Consider the following 17,813-nt stretch of genomic DNA (forward strand, 5'->3'; position numbering starts at 1 on the left):
GCCTGTTGAAACACGCCGCTACCATAAGCAAAGGCATACCGGATAGGTGCATGGAACTGTGACACAATACCTTTGAGCTGTTGTTTCAACTCCTCGTTAATATTGATATACTGATTTGTTCCAAAATCAGGAGAGTCTGGAATATTTGTTGGATGGAACTGTAATTGACGCAACCGTTCGAGCCGATGACGAGTTTCCTCAGAAAACAAGGGTTCATTCTGTTGTGATTGCTGTGCCTGATGCTGTCGTTCCTCCAATATAGACGCGTTAGAAGAAAACAATTCCGGCTTTTGTTGTTGTTGCTTTTTGCTGTTGGATGGTGCATGTTGCATAGATGGAGGTAAACCATCGCTTGCTGAACCCGAGGAATGCGAATCAAGACCTCCTGTGGGTCCGGCACTGTAGCTTCGCCAAATCAAAATACTCGTACACCGGCATGTGCTACTACGTACACCTTGGAAAGCTGTCGCACTGGTTTGAGTGATCTGTCGCCAATTTCAGAATGGTGTTTAGTAATTACTTTTTTCTTAAAAGACAAGAAAGGAGAATTACTGCAAAAATAGACAACTCACACACCTTCAACATGGTTTAATATATATATAAAGTTCCGTGGAAAAAGAGAGAATGAATGCTGCTATTAGCTGGCGGAAAAAAACCCAGCATGCCAGCATGTGGGGGAGAACTTGAACGGAGAATGGATGGTTACCCAGTGCCCCGATGTGACGTTGTCGTTGCCAAGGGAGGTTTTTTTGACATCTGATGGCAATAACCCCGCAGACCCGACTTCTTTTTTTAGTGACAAAGCTACATCATTGGTGTTAATTCAGAACCAAACGAAAGACTAGCGCCATCTATACTATGAAGCCTTTCCCAGAAAGCAGAAAGTAGCATCTCGCCAGGATGCGCCAATACCCTTGTGAAGATTCGGGTTATAGCTGTAGACCATATCAGTACATTCCACTTGTAATAAGCAGTGGCTCTATCGAATATTCAATTGATAAGACATTCGAGTACAATGGCGTATTCATGTGTCCATGATATAATAATCGGGTCGATAAAGTTTGCATACCTTTTTAATCAAGCTGTTATTTTACTGCTCAAGAACAATATGATGGCGGGCCTTATCATCACGCATGGCTTGCACAGCAGTGGAACATCTCTTTAGAGTTACTTGCTTTGCCCCCACTAACAGCAGCAAACTGCAATACCGACTCGACACCGGAAGACAATTATGATTAACGAGCCAATAAACGGATTCAAACGCATAACAAGCAAACCGGCTGGGACAGTGCTGAAAGAAACTTTTTATTATTATAAAGCGACCGTGCTATTGTCTATCGAGAAAGCTGCAGACTAAAAGGAACAGAGCTGCTAGCGTCCCAACATGCATGATAGAAAGCTTTAAAGCGCCTTATTTTACATGCCTTTAAATACATGTAAATACATTTTAAGATGCCGCAAATGCATATGGAGGTATCCAAATTCGACTAAAGCTACTTTACGTTTTGGATGAGGCAACACTATGTGGAAGTTGTCTACTGTATATCTGCGAAAACGTCAAACTTAGAGACTCTTAACAATTTGGATTGATTGATATTTAATAGATTTGCAGTGGAGCAATTTTCTCATTGTGCAATGTTGGCTTTAACATTCGGTGGCTGATGTAATAAATGAGCTATCAGTTGATGCAGCAGCTCCTCTATTCTCTGGCTACAAACAAGATCCATCATCAAAGGAGGAACGTTACTTTTATTTGTTCGTATGACTACAAAAGATAGGAATGTAATTGATCCACTTCTCTGGCTCTGAAACCATGTAGATGCAGGATAATGACTTGTAGGCGAAGCACAGCCACTTTGAAACATTACCGTATGAATTTTGCTCGTATATAATAGTGATCGAATTGTTCGTTGGTATGATAGAAATGTTCATTCCATCCACAAAGCCAGACTCCGGCAACAGCCTCAGGCATGAATTTTATGATAAAGTTGACAGAAAATAGGAGCAAAGAAGATACATTATTGTTGCTGTTTCATTGACAAGATATTTTAAATGTATGTAGTTGACATAACCATTGAAAGATAGATTGTTTCTTCTACCTTTTTATTGTGCTGGCACTGGCTATCAGATGAATTAACGAAGAGTTGGTGCTTATCGATATCTTAAAAAACCGACATGTTCTAACAAATTCCAAATTGTTTTGACGAGCGCGATCGATTCTATGCTGCATAGACGAGCGATGTAATGTTCTATGAGGCCGTTGATGTTACAGCAATTCGAGGAATCGGGGTGGCGGCTACGATTATCACTATCGTCACCATATATATCGCTGCCTTGATAATCATTGGCACAGTCTTTACCGAGGACATCGCCGCCTCTGCAATTGAGGCTGTTGTATATAAGTCAAGGCTAACTCATCCGTAGTGATCTCGTAAGGACCCTGGTCGCTTTCGCCTTCCGTGTAGTTCTCGGTGGAAAAGTCTACTTCTTTTTGACAAAAGATTCCCGTATATGTATACATGAAATATGAGATGTAAGTCTTATAATGTTCTATTGGTTGTTAGTGTTAGATTAGCCTGTCGTTACAGTGGTATATACATATTAATTATAACCAAACCTTACATTTACCAACAACCATGAAGAGCGCTCGTTGCCGCTCACTCATGGCAGTGACCCTGCTGTTCTTCATCATCTTGCACGATAGATGGACGAAATGTTGGGGATCCATCCAGCGAGGGTTTACTGTATCCATCACCGATTGCAATTGAGCTCGTAAATCATCCAATGTTGCTGCTGTTGCTCGTTCCTTGACCCTTATCCTGAACAAGCTGCAGGCCAACACTATGACCGATATAGGACACAGTGCCAGCTCTGAGTGTATCGACTGGTAATTAGCTTCAGGCACTGCCAACACTGGTAACTTTTCCGGATGAAAGTTGCCGTCAGGTAGATTTAATTGTGTTCCCAGTATCATTGCAAGCTTCTGGTGAAGGAGTGTATCGGATGGTGCCGTCGATAATATCACAGCAACAACAGTCGAAGCAAATGCAGCACCGGAATTGGCTTCTCCGAATAGTTTCTTTTTTACATACGCGGCAACTGTCGTCGTCGACGACCCGTCAGGCCACTTTGTCTTCAACGATGATAATATCTCGGAGCAGAACTCGTTTGTGGCTGGTCTTATCTGTGGGAGTATTATGGTATAGTGCGATGAGTTTATTTTGGCCATGAGAGTCGAAAATAAGCTATATACGTTTTTTTTCTGATAACAAGACACGTCTGCGATAAACAAAGGAACGCTTAGACGCTGCGGTGGCCAATCGACAGGAGAGTCGGTGTGCTGGTGATACGTAGCGTTGTGTTATTTTGACATTCTACATAGATAGCAGAGGCTCAGATCCCACAGTGGCGCCTGGAATGAACTCCTGGCACTGTTGTATAATGAGGATGTCTGTGTTTCGGTCACATTACTTACTCGAGCCAACATGTCTTTTAAAACAGGAAGTAAAAGATTGTATGTATATATTGTTTGCAAAGGTTGTAACTCGTCAGTTAAATTAACCACAGGTACAAGCAGGTTGGAGTGAGCACTTTTACAGGAAAAAATTATGCAGGAATCATTTTTCAATTTTCAATCATTCCACTATTGAATTTGGATACTTTCTATTAACTTTTGGATACGTATTGAAATTTGCATACTTATTCATTTGTTTCCAACCAAACAATCTATCATAGAAGCTGTTCTTTAAGCTATCCTTCAAGATTAACATTCATTCTCCAAGGCGGTGTTGAAAGCACCTCGATCGATTCTTTATCATTTTCTTTTGGAAGCATAGGGTAGTCAAGATGGTATACAACATCGGTCGATAGAACTAAATGCAGCGAGGACAAAGCTCAACATTATTCCGTAGAGAATAAGAGCATTAAAATAAATAAATATAAACAGAGAAAGTTGAGACATGGGACACGAAAGATACAACGCCAGGAAATAAATTGAAACCTTTGGAATACAGTACCTATACAGCGAGAAACAAGCAAGGAAACATGGGCGAAAGTACTATGAGAAAGTTTCGATTCAAGGTCGCTTAGAGTTGGCTTTAATGGGACTCGACCTGTCGGTACTGAATGGTCCAAAGTTGGAGCAAATGGCTCAGTATTGTCAAAACATAAGGACGTCGAGTCTTGCTTTCATCACCTCCATGAGCTGGTAAATGTCTCCATGAGGGCGTTTTTCTAGATAATGACAGCGACGGCGGCGCTATAATGTAGGGCGATCGAATGATAAGCTTGTTACATTGCCAGTCGATTCTCGAATACTACGTTGTGTCACCATCTTTAGGTCGTATCCACATCATGTGAGCTGACACTTCTTTGGATCTAAAAGGAAGCGCAATAAACTAATGGCGAGACCACCACGCTTCACTGCAACCTTTTTGGAAGATGATTTTTCTTTTTCTGTATATGTATCGCTGCCGATAGAAGAATGCGTCCTTGGGATGGTGCATTGGCCTGACCTTTAGTATGTATTCACCTCTTCGCATATTAACATAACCAATCTTCATCATGTTAAAAAGGCTTTGAGAAGCAGCAATTAAGAATTGACATCATTCTTTAATTATTATCCATCGATATTCATTAAACTATCGAAATCTTCGATTTGTATCAAGGGTCCTTTGTATCCTTTCTATATACATAAAAAAAAGGTAAATCGCATGGATTCCATAAAACCTCTTTCATCGTCTCTCTACATTTCTCAGTTAATTTACCTTTTGTGCTACTACGGAGTACCATGACATGTATGTCTGGTGAGTGTCTACTTCCTCGTGCAAGTCCTTGATTGCTGCAGCCAGCTGCTTTTCGCTAATCAATTTGCTTTGCACCCATTTCTGTCGATTTGTTTCGATAATTCGGTCCCAATGTTCCAGCAAGAGACTTCCTACAGCTCCGCCATAGCGACCTACAGGTGTGTGGATATGTTTTATCTGCATCCCCATTAACTGGCTGATCGCAGCCATTCGGTTTGGTAGTGGGTTTTGAATTGATGCTGTCATGCTATCTTGATCTGGTGCATTGGCCACTGTGAAGTATATATAGTCTCACACGCCAATTAGCGGGCTTTGTAACACACAAAATCCAGGTACACAAAGATAAATAGGCCTCTTACGTTGCATAATGGTTGTCATTGCAGGACCAGCCTATATATAGAAAAAAAAGAATAAAGAGTTTAAAAATAAGTTACAAATGACCGCAAAAGGTTAAAAACAGAGAGTCGTGGCCTACATCGACAAGAGCCGGGTATGTCTCCAAACACTCGATGTAGGCGCCCTTTTTCATAATCCGAACGAGTTCTTTCAGAACAGCATCCCAGTCTTCGTCCGGTACTACGTCTGCCATGCAACGGATAAATATGAAGTCAAATGTATCGTTTTCGTACGGTAATGGCAATTCCAAAAGATCGACTCGTTGAAACACTACGTTCCTTGATACGTTTCTGTTTCATCCAGTTGATCAGCAACCAAGGTATTCTTATTTTAGTTCACCATATTCTTCTCTTAGATGCAAAATTCATATCATTCGTCTTCGCTGCTAGTTACCCAGTCGGAAATATGTTCTTTTCAATGTCGATGCCGGTGAAATGTGATATAGGGTATTTTGTGGCCATGTCCTGCATACATGTATAATTATTAATATGCCTTCTCTCTCCATCTTTTAGGGAGTCGAACTGCTGCATTCTTTGTGATCCATGTGGAATTAAGGGGTGGGGTGGGGGGGGGGAGAGAGGAGAGAAAAAAATAGTTCATCTTTCTATACCGTTGTCCAAAAGCCGGCACCGCATCTATAATTACGTTACGTTTGTCGGTTAGGATTGGATGCAGAAGCAGCTGTAATGGTTCTTTCACTTTAATGCTTTACCCAATGTCCAGCACTTCACTGCCTCCTGACTTGAGCAATTGATCAATAGGTGCCTTAAAGTCGCTAATAAAACACGCACAAAACATCGCAGTATTGACATGAGCATAAAGACAAAGAGTAGGAAATCCTCAATTATATCTTACCCCTCGAGTGCAAGTTTCAAAGCACTGTGTCTGACCCAATCGCGCTCTACGTCAATAACTGAATTGATTTGTCGCAATTGTTTGCCGTCTTTGGGACTCGAGCGCCATTTCGACTTCAAAAAGCTGGTGAAGCTGGAAGACGTTGTCATTTTCGGTGCTTGTGTAATCATTGTATGTTATGTAATTTAAGTTCCTTGGTACAATAATCAACAGGAAGGCTAATTCAGACCGACATGCTCTTTTTAATCAAACAAATATGCAATCTAGAGAATATATACAGATGCGTGAAGCGGAATGAAACGAAGTAAAAAAACAAGGAGCAGCTGCAAAGAAAAGAAAAGAAAAAGCCCGTTTTTTTAGTGCGCCCTGTTGCCTTAATTCGTGCATTGGCGTAGCACCAGGAAAAAAGTGCTTAGCCTCACTTGGAAACAAAAGGGTCAGTTTTTAATTAAAAGAGAGCAACGAAAGTGGATGTCTGCTTAATCATTCGTGATCCTTGGTGTCTATGTAGATCAACGGGTCACAATACTGATAATATGTTCTCCACAGCAGTTGCTTTTCAAAAGAACAGTACTGTACTATATCGATGGACATATTCCATAGCCCTTTTATGGATGATTCTCTCTGACAGATTGAAAAGGACAACACGAGTGGCAACACCGACGGATCAAAAAGGCCAGATTTGAATGCTAAACACAAATACATCATCTCTAGTATACTAATACACATTATTCGCCATAGTAACCATTACAACGATACTCTATTAGAAGGGGTTTTCCATTCACAGTCCACCAATGGCGCTGGCACCGGATGAAGCCATATCAGCCAAACCACGGGAGATGATAAGTCTTTGGATTTGGCTGGTGCCTTCATAAATCGTATAGATACGAGCATCACGATAGAGTTTTTCTATTGGGTATTCCGTGTTGAAGCCATTGCCACCAAAAATCTGGAGAGCGTCACCGGCAGTCTTATTTGCTACTTCAGATGCCAAAGCTATTGAATGTTGGGCAGGTTAGCTTACTTTCACCGGCTTTATCCCAGCTATTGCTTACCTTTAGCTATACTAGCATGCCAGGTGTTCTTTTGACCTTGGTCGCGCATTAATGCTGCACGATATACCATCATGCGCGCGCTCTCTATGCCGATACTGTATACGCATTATACGGCCCCCAGGATAGATATATGAGATCAACGGCTACGCATATACGACATTATTACTCTTCGTCTTCAGATAAAAAGGACTTACGCCATATCAGCCAACATGAATGCCACGGCTTGATGTTTGAATATCTCCTTGCCCATCGTCTTTCGCTCAAGTGCATATTTTGTAGCCTCCTCCATTGCACGTCGAGCCAATCCTACAGCAGCAGATGCAACCAATGGGCGCGTGATATCGAATGCGCCCATGGCAATCTTAAAACCTTGGCCTGCGGTGCCCAGCACATTTTCCTCGGGCACAGCAACATCTTCAAACGTCACTCCACGCGTATCCGACGCACGCTGACCCATATTGATTTCCTTTCGGCCACGCTGGATACCAGGCGAGTCACCATCCACGATAAAGCCAGTGAACGCTTTCCCAGGTGATACATTTTCTTCCGTGCGAGCAAGGACAAAGAACCAGTTGGCATGTCCGCAGTTGGTGATCCACATTTTTTGGCCATTGAGGATCCACTCTTTACCCTTCTTCACTGCTGTAGTACGGAGACCAGCTACGTCGGACCTATCAGAAAATACATGATTAGAGAGAGAATCTCTCATATAATAATCGTATAATGAATTTGGATTGCCAGATGCTAATCCTTACCCTGCGCCTGGTTCGGTTACGCCGTAGGATGCCATCAGGGGTGCTTCGGTCATCCGGCCGAGGTATTTCTTTTTTTGGGCATCATTGGCAGCGACGAGCAGCGGCGCCTCGGCGAGGTTGTTGCCTTCAATGGCGGTTTGGATACCTTATTTATATTTTTCCAAGGGGTCGTTCAGATACTTTTCTGTTGCAACTTCTTTTACAAGCAAGTTTCCTGTTTTACCTGTGCATCCATAACCGAGCTCTTCGGAAATAATAGCGCTATCAACCACACCCAGACCCATACCGCCATATTCAGCGCCAATATGCGTATTGACCAAACCAAGTTCCCAGGCCTTCTTAATCACCTCTTAAAATTGTATTCGTCCGGTCAAAATCGTTAGCTTTGTACCATATATTCGACTACACCCGCTTAAAGTGCAGGCCTACACCGTCTCTCACCTGTAGGATATTCTCCCGTCGCGTCATGCTCGGCTGCTACAGGTATGACCTCTTCGCGTGTGAACTTGCGGACCATCTCTTGCATGGATTTCTGCTCGTCCGACAAGGTGAAACTCAAGCCAGAATAGTTTCGGCGGAGCGACGCAGGGGAAAAGATGGGTCGTGCAATACGGGATAACAGGTGCATTGTAGGGAAAGGATATAGTAGGTGGAGGTGGTAAGAGAAAAGAAGAAGAAACGCAAAAAGTATAGGAGGGAAAACAAACTTGTGAACTTTCTTCACAATCAAGTAAAGGTCATATGGGCGTACTCACGCTATGAGATACTGTACATTGGCATTTTTCACATGTCGGTTGTACTACATACGCAGGTGATGATTCATCGGGCATAATATTGGCACACTCTGCTTTATATGTTGGCTTTGACGACAACTCTATTCTCGACCTAACAACAGAATCCTTACACAGCATCTTTATTCATAGCTGGGGAATGGACAATATCGCCGTACTGTAGCGACTTACCCTTTCATTCCAGGAGGCCATAATGCCTAAGTCAAAATAGTCCAAATTCGCTTCAAGCACACTTCTCACGCACAACTTGTTACATACATCCATTGCAACTTGGAAGGCGTGTGCGGGAAGTATGCTGGTAGCGAATTTTGATAGCGACAAAGCAATATATTTACACGACACAATAAGTCTAATTTTATTGCTACGCAGGACTTACAAGTGACGATATCGCTCGATAATTTACTTTTACTGCTTGGTTCTTTTCGCACTCGCTTCTTGGCATTTTCCTTTACTTTATTTCACCTGTATCTCCTGCTACTGTAAGAGAAATTATTACCTGCATTTGATTAAAGAGCACAGCACAAAGGCTGCCAAAGGCCCATAGATCTTGCTTTGTTTGGAGTAGTCGAAGTATCAATTGATATTGACACATTTGTCAAAGTCTGAAGGCCATTGTCGAAATGTATTGTGCGTAATGAGAAAAAAGACCTACAAATAGAATAATATAGGTAAGCTGTAGTATCAAACATAAACCTATGTATCCTAATACGTATGTCATCTTTGCGGCTTGCTTGCAAAGCTGATGTCACTACTTTTTTCAACGGCACATAAATCCACGGCAGTATTGCTTTGTGACAACCCCACCCTCCGTTGTATTGCGTTTGCTCCTTTCTCTTCTCTACAGTTGAAACAAACATAACACTGTGTACGGGTCAACCGATTCTCATGTGTTATAGAAATGGTATTTCCTGAGGAATACATATTGCCAGTGATGCAGCTGCGAGATTCAGTAGGTAACGCAGGCAGTATCATAGCAAAATCCAGTCCCGTTTAGTCTCTTTTGCTCAAGTTCATACATACTCCTGCGTAGTTCTTAACTGTTTACTGAAAAAACAATACAACAAATGGCATGACAAAAGGCCAAGCGTCTATTCTCTTGAATGTTCACTAAACTTTTGTCAAGATATAAGAATTTAAGATAAAGTACTGCACTGCTGCGTGCCATGTTCTGGTATACTATTATTGACAGTTTTCTAATGATTACTATATGCGTACTGTACACATTAGAAATAGTTGTTGATATAAAAGAAAGCAAAATAAAGAGGCGGCAAAAAAAAAAATAAACTACTTTTCGTTGACGGATACTGCCTCGTTTAAAGCAGGACTCCATTTTTCCACAAACTGCCGAATGCCGAGACACTGCATCATGGAGGGTGAGCGTGCAAATGCATCTACTAATCCGATCATTCCATCACGGCAAGGTATCTGTACATGCTGTACCATCTTGTTTCCAAAATATAGCACCGAGAAAGCAGCAGACAGCGTATCCAGCAGCTGGAAAACACAAAATCCATCCAAATTGTCAGCAAAAACAACAAATAAACTCAAAAAAGGCTGTAAACAAATATTATTTACCTCGATGATCATGCAACGATCGTTTGCTTGAAAAAATGTCCATACAACCTTGACTAGTCCAAATCCTGCGCGCATACTCTCCATCAATGCCGTCTCGACCTGGTCCGCTGTGGATGGCGACGTTGGTTCATGGAAATAGTCTGTCCATCCACGATCCCGAATCCGCTCACCATGATGCCTTGCGAACGCCTGCATCATTTCCGACTGATGCCGCTGCAGTTTTCCCGCAAAATAGATGGCATGCAAGCGAAGCGCGCAGCGATCCTCGAGCGAGTTCAGCTGATTGTACCGAAATGTTTTGCGGACTTTTTCCCGCCATCTATCCAGTGAAGACCCGCCCTGCTGGTAGCCACCGCCAGTGATGCGCAAGAGTCCTTCGATTTCAATCTCGAGCTCCTGCACTTGTAGTCGTTCGTCTATGTTCTGTGAATTACTCTGCTGCAATCCAAGCCAGCGTCGTACACGATCGTTGTCGTCGTTATCATCGTGTTCATCAATCGTGTATTGTATCACCGGTGATGTCAATGTCCGCATTGCAAACAATAGGTCAGCCTGCAGCATCCACGCCCGTAGTCGTCTCAAATCCTGTTGTCCGCTGCTGTTCTTTTTCTCCTGGCTCAGTAGCATGTGGGTATGTCTCTCTGCGAGAGACAGCAAGTTCCGGTGGTTGTCTTGGGTGTCGCCTGTGGCGACCAAATAAAGATGCATCAAGACTAGTGTTTCGATCGTCGTTTTACTGCAGCAGTCGAATTCTACAAGTTCGTGTGCGAGTCGGTAGCAATCGCGTGCAAGCTGGTCCATGAATGGATAAATGCCAAACTTATCGGGGTGACAGATCATGGCGTGGATGGCGCTATACGCATACAGGGCGCAGATCAGCGCTGGGTGGATCTTCCCTGATAGCCGAAAAGCTTGTCAGTTGTATTGCATGCATCACACATGGTGACGGCATCTTGTATCTACACACATACGCACGCTCCGACCCCTGAAAGCATTCTTCTCTTACCTTGATAATAAGATTCTAAAAACCGAGTTTTGTCGATACGCAAATAGGAAGTACATTTGAGATGCAGTCGGACCAAGTCATCAAACACCGAGGGTGGATACTGGCACAGCTGCTGTGCAAAGTACTGAAAGGTCCCCGGACTGCTGATGATGCTCGCCGGCGTGTCCTCACCCGCACCGCCACCATACGGAATCATCGGCTCACTTCCCACTGCGTTGGTATCACAGCATGTAGTGGTGCTCGTCGTCTTTGCTTGCTGCTCCATGGCCGTAGCCACTGGGCTCGGCAGCTGGTTGCGAATGTCCGAAAGGGTTCGGTACAACTCCCCCAACGTGCGGATATTAGTTTCAAGTTCAAGCAGGGACCGTCGTCGGCTGCCGATCGTCCATCCATTTGGTAACCATTCACCCTCCTTTTCTGCCTGCTGTGTGTCGCCACCAAGACAAGCAGGCCCTGATGGTCCTTTTGTCTCATCGTTGTCATAGTGAAGAGAACCGTTGCCACCGTGATACGGAAACTGTGTAAGGAAGTCGATCGCGTCCGCTGCGGTCGCTGTCGTCGTCGTTGTGGTTGCGGTGTAGTGGAACGTTAACGGGGGTACCATTTCACGTCGATGGGCTGCTCCAAGGGCCGTAGCTATTATACATCGTTAAGAGCAGACACGCAGCCGTTTGTGAGAAAAAAGAAAAACGGAACGCCGACGTAGACGAGACGCAGGCTCAGTTCTTTTGAGGTGGGTATTCGTTAGTGGTTTACCAGTGTTTCCAGAAGTTGTGTGGAGAGCCATAAGGATAGAGAAGTTTTAGTGTAGCGTTGGAAGTTGGAAGAGTGAAAAAAGGAGCGAAATACGAAAGAATAAAGTTGGCAGTTATATAAATGGGACGCATGCATGAGAAAAAAAAAACACAAAAAAAAGCTTCTCCATTTTTTTTGGTGCGTATCAGGACTATTGAGCAACACCGCTTTTGGCGTAAATGCATCGATTCTTACTGGTCCCAAGAAAAAGGTGCAAACGAGCATAACAGGCCACCTATTACACATTACACATTGCAGCACAGAGTGAGTATGCGTCAGCAATATGCTCTGAAGTAAAATTACTGCGTGCGTATATCACACACACACACATCTCTTTCGCACAGACTGAATTTTTCAGACCTTGTCAAAATTTTTTCTTCAGCCGCTCCATGTGTTACCTTGCCCAATTTGACCTATTGTTCGCCCTCACACAATGCAGTGACATGCATATGGTTTTCTATGGTATGTACGCTATATCAGCTTCTTTGCCTTGACGCTACACATGGGCTACTATATTAATACTAGATACAAATACAGATACAAGAGGGACGACCTATCAACGTCGATCATTGCCTCTTTCAAGTTCCTCGTTTCCCCTCGAATTAAATTTCTACGCCACATGCTTTTCCTTTTATTGAAATAATGTTCATGATTTTCTACCCAAGAAAACACCTAGTGGCGACGTAGCGCGTGGTCGGCCACCATTCAACGCATGCGATGACGAGGATGGAGGCTGTTGCGAGGATGCTTTCCAGCCGCTAGATGCTGATGATGAGCCGTCAAAGGAGCTTCGTCGTTCATTCATAAACTGCCGTGGTGCATGTAATGCTGTTGTGTTTGCTGATGTGGCACTGCTGCCGCGAAAGTCCGTATTGGAAGGAGGTGAAGGAGACTTGTTTGTATATTGAGAATGGTATTGCTGCTGTTGTTGCTGGGAAAGATGGCCCAAATCCACATAACCGCCCGACGACGAAGACGCGTCATCCTCTGCCGCATGGAACGAGGCGAGCTGCTTTAATCGTGTTATTTGATGTACCAACGGCTCCAATTCTCGTGTTAAGGCTGCTGTGGCAGGCTCAATTAAATTATTTTGCAGTAACGTCTCGTGTTCGACCTTGACTGCATGCAGTGCCATCCTTTTTTCCTCGAGCTCCTTATCTAATTCTTTCCTTGTCTTCTTGAGCCCACCGACTTGTACTTCTAAGCTCTGGAGCTCCTCCTGAAGTCTTTCGATTTCGGCTTCCAGTTTGTCCTTTGTGGTTGATAACTTGGTATGTAGTTCGATCAAATAATCCGTTTCTTGTGCTGTTGCTGCTGCTCGATTGTGTTGCTCTGTTGTAGCCCCGCTTGCTTTATCGCTATTATCTCTGTTGCTAACGCCTCCTTGCTGTTCCAAATGCTCGACAGCGCGTAGAACAAGATCTTCAATCATGCGGTACATGACGCCCGTATATTCCTCCAAGTGCTCTCGCATGCTCGACATGGACTTATCAAAATGTGTTCGTGCGTTTTCCTCGTATCGTTTCATTAGTTTTTCATCCTTGTCGTCGCTCTTTTTCTGTTGTTCCCAATGCACATCCAGATGGCTGTTGAATGCACTTTTGACGGCTCGTCGAACGGTTTCTTCCATTCCCGTATTGTCGTATCGATCCAGCACTCGTAGTGTACGTTCAATGAAGCTCTGCGTCCCCATTACAAGCTCTTGAATCTCTTGTAACGTCTGCTGCTGCTCCTGTTGATTGCTGCTGCTGCTGTTGTTGCGACTGGTGCTTGGTGCTCCATTATGAAGTGCTGTGCTCTTTTCATCTTCGCCACTTTCAGCGTTATTATCTGTAGCTCGCGGGATGGGCTTCTTGTACAGTCGGTCTGCCATAACAGAAAGTCTCTCGACAGTTTGTTCCAATTGATCGGACAAAGCCGGCAAATCAGGAATGCTGCTTGCTTCTATCTGCGTGATGACATGTTGCAGAAGCTGTCCAAGAACTTTGAGGTTCTTATCATGTTCTTCCTGACCACGTGTCTGCATCTCGTCTGTGCTCTTTTCCACGGCTTCAATAATAGTTTGTTGATGGTTGGTCATGTACTCGTCAAGCTTGGTTAAAATTTCTGTAGACTGGCTCTGCTGTCCTTGCATGATGGATTCTAATTGCATTGCAATAGCATCACGTAATTGTTTTTGGGATTCGGTCGAAGAAGAATCGTCGCTTTCCTTATTATTGGTTGTCATCAGTTTGTCTTGCAGTTCTTCCAACATGGATTGGACGGCTTCCATTCTTGCTTTATCGATATGAACAGCCTTGTTCTCGTCTTCGGCTTGCTCCAGGTAACATGTCATCAATCGGTTCTGCGAAAGCTGAACCATTTCAACCATTTGCATCATCACATCGAATTTTCCTGCAAATGTAATCTTTTTGTTGCTGTTGCTGTCATTGTCTTTAAAGTCGCTAAGCTCTTGTTCGTTGTCGTCATCATCGCCACTCAACTCATGTCGCAAGGCCATAACTTGTGCGTTCAGCTTTTCGACCGCGTCAGCGTTACCATCGTGTTGACTCTTATTGTTGTCTTCAAAGAACCGCATCATATCGATTTGCAGGTCGGTCCATCCCTTGCGTGCTTCACCAAGTGCATCATTGAGCTTGTTTACCCCTGCTTTTATTTCGACAATATGGCTCTGGACAAGTGGACCGGATTCGCTCTTGATCTCTTCGCGAAGCGCGTGCAAGTTGTACCGGACCTGGGCAACGGTGTTCTTGATAGATGACTCTTGATTATTTTTATCCTCCTCATCATTGTCACTGGAGGAGCTGGTGTAATCGTCGTCCCGTCTTCGACGTCGTCTATGGTTGCTGCTACGTGTCGACGGCTTGCGCTTGGACTGGTGATGGTAGTATGCGTGCTGCTGCTGCTGCTGTTGTTGTTGTTGATGCTGCTTGCCCTGTTTCTCCAGCACCTCCACACGCGCACGCCACTCAGCCACTTCCATCTTGTGTTGCGCAATGGCATCCGTATACATTTTTTGCTGCTCTTCCATATCTTCCTCGTGCGATTTCTTAGCGCGCTGCAACTCTTTCTCCAATCCATTTGCTTTCGTCCGCCATACGTTCAGCTCCCCTTCCAGAAGTTCACACCGAGTATCCATCGCCTGCTGCATATCATCCAGGTCATTTGCCATTTCTTTCTCACGTACACTGTGCTCTCCTTGGCGTCGATGAGCATCTCTTTGCAAGGCACTTATTTGATTATGCAATTGATCATTTTCGGATTGTAAGCTGTCGACGGCGGACTGCAGCTCCCGGTTGACTTGGTCAGCGCTAACGATGCGTGATTGCAGCTCGGTATGCGTAGCCATCGATACTTTACCCATAATCGATGTCAGCGCATCGATCCATGCTTTACGTGTGGCAATATCGTCGGTAGCTAGGATCACGTCGTCGCGTTTCACAAGAATACGGAATTCCCATTTGATGCCGGCCCGGTATTCTTGAGCTCGTGGCTCTACTTCGACGGCCTCGCTCATGTCGAATGTCTGGATATGACTCGAGAACTAGACAATTATTTTAGCAAAATTGTTCTTATCTTATTCAAAAAAACTTGATGAATCACCTTGTCATCCTTGTAGAGATACAGACCACCTGGCTTGATGGAATTTCCATGTTTTGCAACAGCATACACTTGTTTCCATTGCTACATGTACCGAGCGAGCCACGCCTTTAGTATAAAGCTCATCTCACCGCCATCATTCCATAACAGTGTCATAAAAGCTAGCTTACCATGAGTCCGTTCTTCCGATACACCCATCCTTCGCGTGCAACCTGCGTAGAGGCATAATCAGTAAGTGATTCATTATACGCATCAAATATAGATATAAGCTGCTATTTCTCTACACACCTTGCCCTCTTGGCTTGCTCCTCCTGTACTCAAACGTCTTCGCGGCGGGGCTTGCGGGCTCTTGATGGATGCTCCGGACGTAGACAGTTGATCTGTTCGAATCGAAGCAGGATGGGGCTGCGCCGTCATTCCACTATTTCCTCCGTCTTCCATACGCTGTTCTTGCTCTTCCTCATCATCGGATTCTTGGTGAGAAGGGGAAGCAAATCGCTGTATCACAAGCGGGGATGATGAACGGCCCGTGGATCCGCTTTGGATACTGCTATTGCTGCTGTGAGCCGAACTATGCGAGCTCCGGACGGAACCCGACGGACTGGGCCCTTCACTGGACTTTTGCATCAGCCATTGATGCTGCTGTTGCAATGCTGCTACGGATTTACCAGCAGGTACAGGACGGCGAGAAAGCTTGAATTCGTCGGCGGTTGCTGTTTTCGTAGGGTTAGGTGATTGACTGTACGACATGGCCACACTGCTCGGGCGGATATTAGGATCGGAACGGCGCCAGTCTTTGCTGCTGCTATAGTTTCCGTACATGTAGTTTTAAAAGATGTTGTTGACTAGAATACGGAAAAAATTAAAGAGAGGATAAAGAAAGATGGAGTTTGTGAGTGAAAGCGTGTGTGTGTGTATTCAATGAAAGCATATGCTAGACAACAAGCAGTTTCCTTTTTTGGAGAGAATGAAAATAATGCCGGATTTTGGATTATTGTTGTTGCCTCTACATATGCTCTTTCTATCATCGACGCATCAGATCAATCATAGAAATACATTCTTTCTATTTATAACAGCACGCGTTGTGTGAAGTTGCATCGAACAATGATAAGCAACGACGATGGACGTAACTCTTTCCATAAGTGCAAAAATTTGCCTGCTGCTTATGCACGTAGGTCAGAAAACGTTAAAAGCTCTTTCGCTTGCTGACGCATATATTGGAAGCGGTTTTTGATATGGTACAAAAGACTCTAATCAATCATGTATATGTTCTTCTGGCACGAATCGACTTACATTTTCGATTTCTGACAGCAGAGCTATTACGTGACGACTCTCTTCCATTACTTTTGTAACTCTGCTTGTCGTGACAGCTCACTTGGTCTATTGTTAGCAATACATCACCCTTCCATTTTATGATTATATAAGTTTGGTAGCAATCAAAAGTTCATACTATCTCTGTTATCAAAATATAGAAAACTTAACGACTCCAATGGCACACACTATTACATATTTGAAACGTAAATCTTGGATTCAATGGTCCTTTGGACCAGCAATTATATAAGATCCTCTACGTTTCTCCTAGCGCAAAGTTGACAGCCATTACTGCATATAGTGTCAATAACTAGATTTTGAAGCAAAAATGGGCCGTACATTGATTTGGGTCTAATTTGAATGTTGTACCGAGTTGCATGATGTATGTACAACGTACTAGGTGCTTCCTTCTTGAGCCGCTACGATACACACGCAGGTTGTTGTTTGAAACTGCTCCTATCATAGTTCCATTCAATTGCAGTGGCGATATTTGAAAAAAGAGCTATCCACAAACTATAAATATCTATATATAGATGGCTTTTTTAAGTAGTGATGAGCAGCTAATCAACCATTTTTTTCTCAATTAAAATCAATATCCGTGGATATTGTACTGTATCAGTTCGAGCTTCAAAATTCAAAGTGTGGTTAGTCGTTGTCATGGTGAGCTAAAAGAGATAACCATAGCAACAGACAAAAGGGACGTAACTAAGTACATAATAGCGATGGATTTAACATGTCAGAACTATTACCATCCCACTAAATCTCCCCAGTATATACATCAAACAGCCGAAATAAACAAAACAATCAACAGCAGCAAATTCCTTGTTTGTCAACCTCAAACTTCCTAAAAACAAACATGCCGCTTTTGG

General features: G+C 43.7%; 5 protein-coding genes across 5 annotated transcripts; all 5 read right to left on the reverse strand.

The window, feature by feature from the left end:
* Positions 1–2,202: 2,202 nt before the first annotated feature.
* On the reverse strand, positions 2,203–3,229 carry BDB00DRAFT_926239 (uncharacterized protein; the record flags this gene model as incomplete). Its single annotated transcript, XM_053128837.1, has 2 exons — positions 2,203–2,550; positions 2,629–3,229. 2 exons carry the CDS (start codon positions 3,227–3,229, stop codon positions 2,357–2,359), a joined length of 795 nt encoding a protein of 264 aa, XP_052983274.1. The 3' UTR covers positions 2,203–2,356.
* A 1,389-nt stretch (positions 3,230–4,618) lies between these two features.
* Positions 4,619–6,205, reverse strand: BDB00DRAFT_757537 (S-adenosyl-L-methionine-dependent methyltransferase; the record flags this gene model as incomplete). The annotated part of the gene is made up of 8 exons (XM_053118994.1): positions 4,619–4,684; positions 4,767–5,095; positions 5,165–5,195; positions 5,281–5,491; positions 5,595–5,665; positions 5,812–5,836; positions 5,914–5,976; positions 6,057–6,205. 8 exons carry the CDS (start codon positions 6,203–6,205, stop codon positions 4,619–4,621), a joined length of 945 nt encoding a protein of 314 aa, XP_052983275.1.
* Positions 6,206–6,374: 169 nt separating this feature from the next.
* On the reverse strand, positions 6,375–8,602 carry BDB00DRAFT_806401 (acyl-CoA dehydrogenase/oxidase). Its single transcript, XM_053122264.1, has 6 exons — positions 8,308–8,602; positions 8,090–8,215; positions 7,867–8,011; positions 7,306–7,782; positions 7,112–7,206; positions 6,375–7,052 (listed from the first exon to the last, which is right to left on the reverse strand). Exons 1-6 carry the CDS (start codon positions 8,492–8,494, stop codon positions 6,838–6,840), a joined length of 1,245 nt encoding a protein of 414 aa, XP_052983276.1. The 5' UTR covers positions 8,495–8,602; the 3' UTR covers positions 6,375–6,837.
* A 1,174-nt stretch (positions 8,603–9,776) lies between these two features.
* BDB00DRAFT_806406 (uncharacterized protein) lies at positions 9,777–12,117 on the reverse strand. Its single transcript, XM_053122265.1, has 4 exons — positions 11,995–12,117; positions 11,239–11,874; positions 10,233–11,128; positions 9,777–10,151 (listed from the first exon to the last, which is right to left on the reverse strand). The coding sequence occupies exons 1-4, from the start codon at positions 12,023–12,025 to the stop codon at positions 9,942–9,944; spliced, it is 1,773 nt and encodes a 590-aa protein (XP_052983277.1). The 5' UTR covers positions 12,026–12,117; the 3' UTR covers positions 9,777–9,941.
* A 487-nt stretch (positions 12,118–12,604) lies between these two features.
* Positions 12,605–16,516, reverse strand: BDB00DRAFT_806407 (uncharacterized protein). The gene is made up of 4 exons (XM_053122266.1): positions 15,922–16,516; positions 15,804–15,845; positions 15,637–15,717; positions 12,605–15,577 (listed from the first exon to the last, which is right to left on the reverse strand). Exons 1-4 carry the CDS (start codon positions 16,453–16,455, stop codon positions 12,680–12,682), a joined length of 3,555 nt encoding a protein of 1,184 aa, XP_052983278.1. The 5' UTR covers positions 16,456–16,516; the 3' UTR covers positions 12,605–12,679.
* Positions 16,517–17,813: the final 1,297 nt, after the last annotated feature.

Source organism: Zychaea mexicana (genome assembly GCF_025766255.1).
Source record: "Zychaea mexicana strain RSA 1403 chromosome Unknown BDB00scaffold_11, whole genome shotgun sequence".
Classification (NCBI taxonomy): Eukaryota; Fungi; Mucoromycota; class Mucoromycetes; order Mucorales; family Lichtheimiaceae; genus Zychaea; species Zychaea mexicana.